The sequence below is a fragment of the Sphaeroforma arctica genome (assembly GCF_001186125.1).
Source record: "Sphaeroforma arctica JP610 unplaced genomic scaffold supercont1.5990, whole genome shotgun sequence".
NCBI classification, from domain to species: Eukaryota; class Ichthyosporea; order Ichthyophonida; genus Sphaeroforma; species Sphaeroforma arctica.
Genome location: NW_014034568.1, coordinates 1 through 1786, shown reverse-complemented (window position 1 = coordinate 1786; position 1786 = coordinate 1). Strand labels below are relative to the sequence as shown.

Below are 1786 nucleotides of genomic sequence, written 5' to 3'. Positions count from 1 at the left end.
CACACCATACACTCATCTGCCAAGAACACACACAACACACACCATACACTCATCTGCCAATAACACACTCAACACACACCATACACTCATTTGCCAATAACTTACACAACACACACCATACACTCATCTGCCAATAACACACACAACACACACCATACACTCATCTGCCAATAACACACACACAGAACGTGGCCCAGTTCTACCGGGGGGTCTGTTTGGGCAATTCCGCGGGGAGCTCTGGTGGGGCTGCCTACGCCAACAATGTGTTGGTCAACAACAGCGTCTTTGACGGCAACCAGTGCGGTACCAATGGGGGGGCCATCTACTCGGGCGAAAGCCTGGACGCCACTCTGGGCCACTTTGCAGATAACTTGGGTATGGCTAGGCCGTATGCTCATACACATGCTCAAGGCAGTGAGTGGTATGGTATGGTGTTTTAGGTCTGTAGAGGTCAAAGCACTACACACAGGGGAGTCGAAGACTCGAAATGTAGTATGTGTGTGATCTCGAGCAGAGGGTTCGTTAACGTTTTAGAGTGGATGTAAAGCGGCTTTGATCGACACAGTTCACGTTCACGTTTACGTATATTCAACCTGTGTGTGTGTGTGTATGTGTGTGTGTTCGACGTATGTACTATAGGTAGATGCATGGTATGTACTATATGCATCTACGGAGACGGGATTGAGGGTTGATTATCAAGCAACCAACCGATGGTGTGATGAAGGATAGCTTATTTATAGTCGAACCATACGTCATCAGCCACGCTATATAGCCTCACGAAGTTCATATATTAATAATACACAGAGACTCATCACGTTAATCTGATGTGAATACATGTCAGCCCAATGCACAGATGTACATTTGAGCTAAACTCTAAACACTAAACCCTAACGCTATGTACACTGCCAATCCCTACCCAATCTCATATACTATCAGGTCAACATCCACTGCAGTAGCACTCGTCCTATTCATAGTAAGAAGATATCTATGTGTCAGTCCTCTAACCTCTGTCATGTAATGTGCACTACACGTGGCAGCTGTTGTGCATGGCGGGAGTGTCTACACAAAGGGTAGCAGCACCTTGAACACGTGCGAATTCAAAGGCAACGAGGCGCAAGATAGGGGTGGGGTAAGTCAGTGTGACTTCAGTTGTGTGTGTAATGTAGGTATGGTTAATGTGTTTGTGTATAGGTATGATTAGTGTGTATGCATGTAGGTATGATTAATTCGTGTATATAGGAATGATTAATGCGTATACATGTAGGTATGATTAATGTATATGTAGGTATGATTAATGTGTATGTCTGTAGGCATGATTAATGTGTATGTCTGTAGGTATGATTAATATGTAACTATGATTGTGTCGTATGTTTTAGGTATATATAGGTAGGTATGGATCTTGCCTATGTGCAATCCGAGGGTCGATCTATCGTGTTGTTTTAGGGTTTAGGGTTTTAGGGTTTATAGCATTACCTACTGCAGACGGGATGTCCAGAGATACGAGTTAGAGGGTAATGTGTTGTACAGATGTGCCTATTTCGCTTTAGGGTTTAGGGTTTTAGGGTTTATAGCATTACCTAGTGCAGGCGGGATGTTCAGAGATATGAGTGAGAGGTTCCTGTGTTATACAGATGTGCCACTAAACATACACATGATCCATAGCCTGTACGCATCTGTAGGTGTGTAAAGAGTGTCGAATCATTTGCCCATCGTCTTGCGGTGGGGTTTTCTTTGTACACGGCAGTTCACGTTGTTTTCGCTGCGCATACTGGCATATATCTTGTTT

At 44.2% G+C, this 1786-nt stretch overlaps 1 protein-coding gene across 1 annotated transcript; it reads left to right on the top strand.

The window, feature by feature from the left end:
• Positions 1–185: 185 nt before the first annotated feature.
• On the top strand, positions 186–440 carry SARC_15354 (hypothetical protein; the record flags this gene model as incomplete). Its single annotated transcript, XM_014290524.1, has 1 exon — positions 186–440. A coding segment is annotated over one exon (255 nt), but the record flags the coding sequence as incomplete, so codon positions are not given.
• Between the last annotated feature and the right edge of the window lie 1346 nt (positions 441–1786).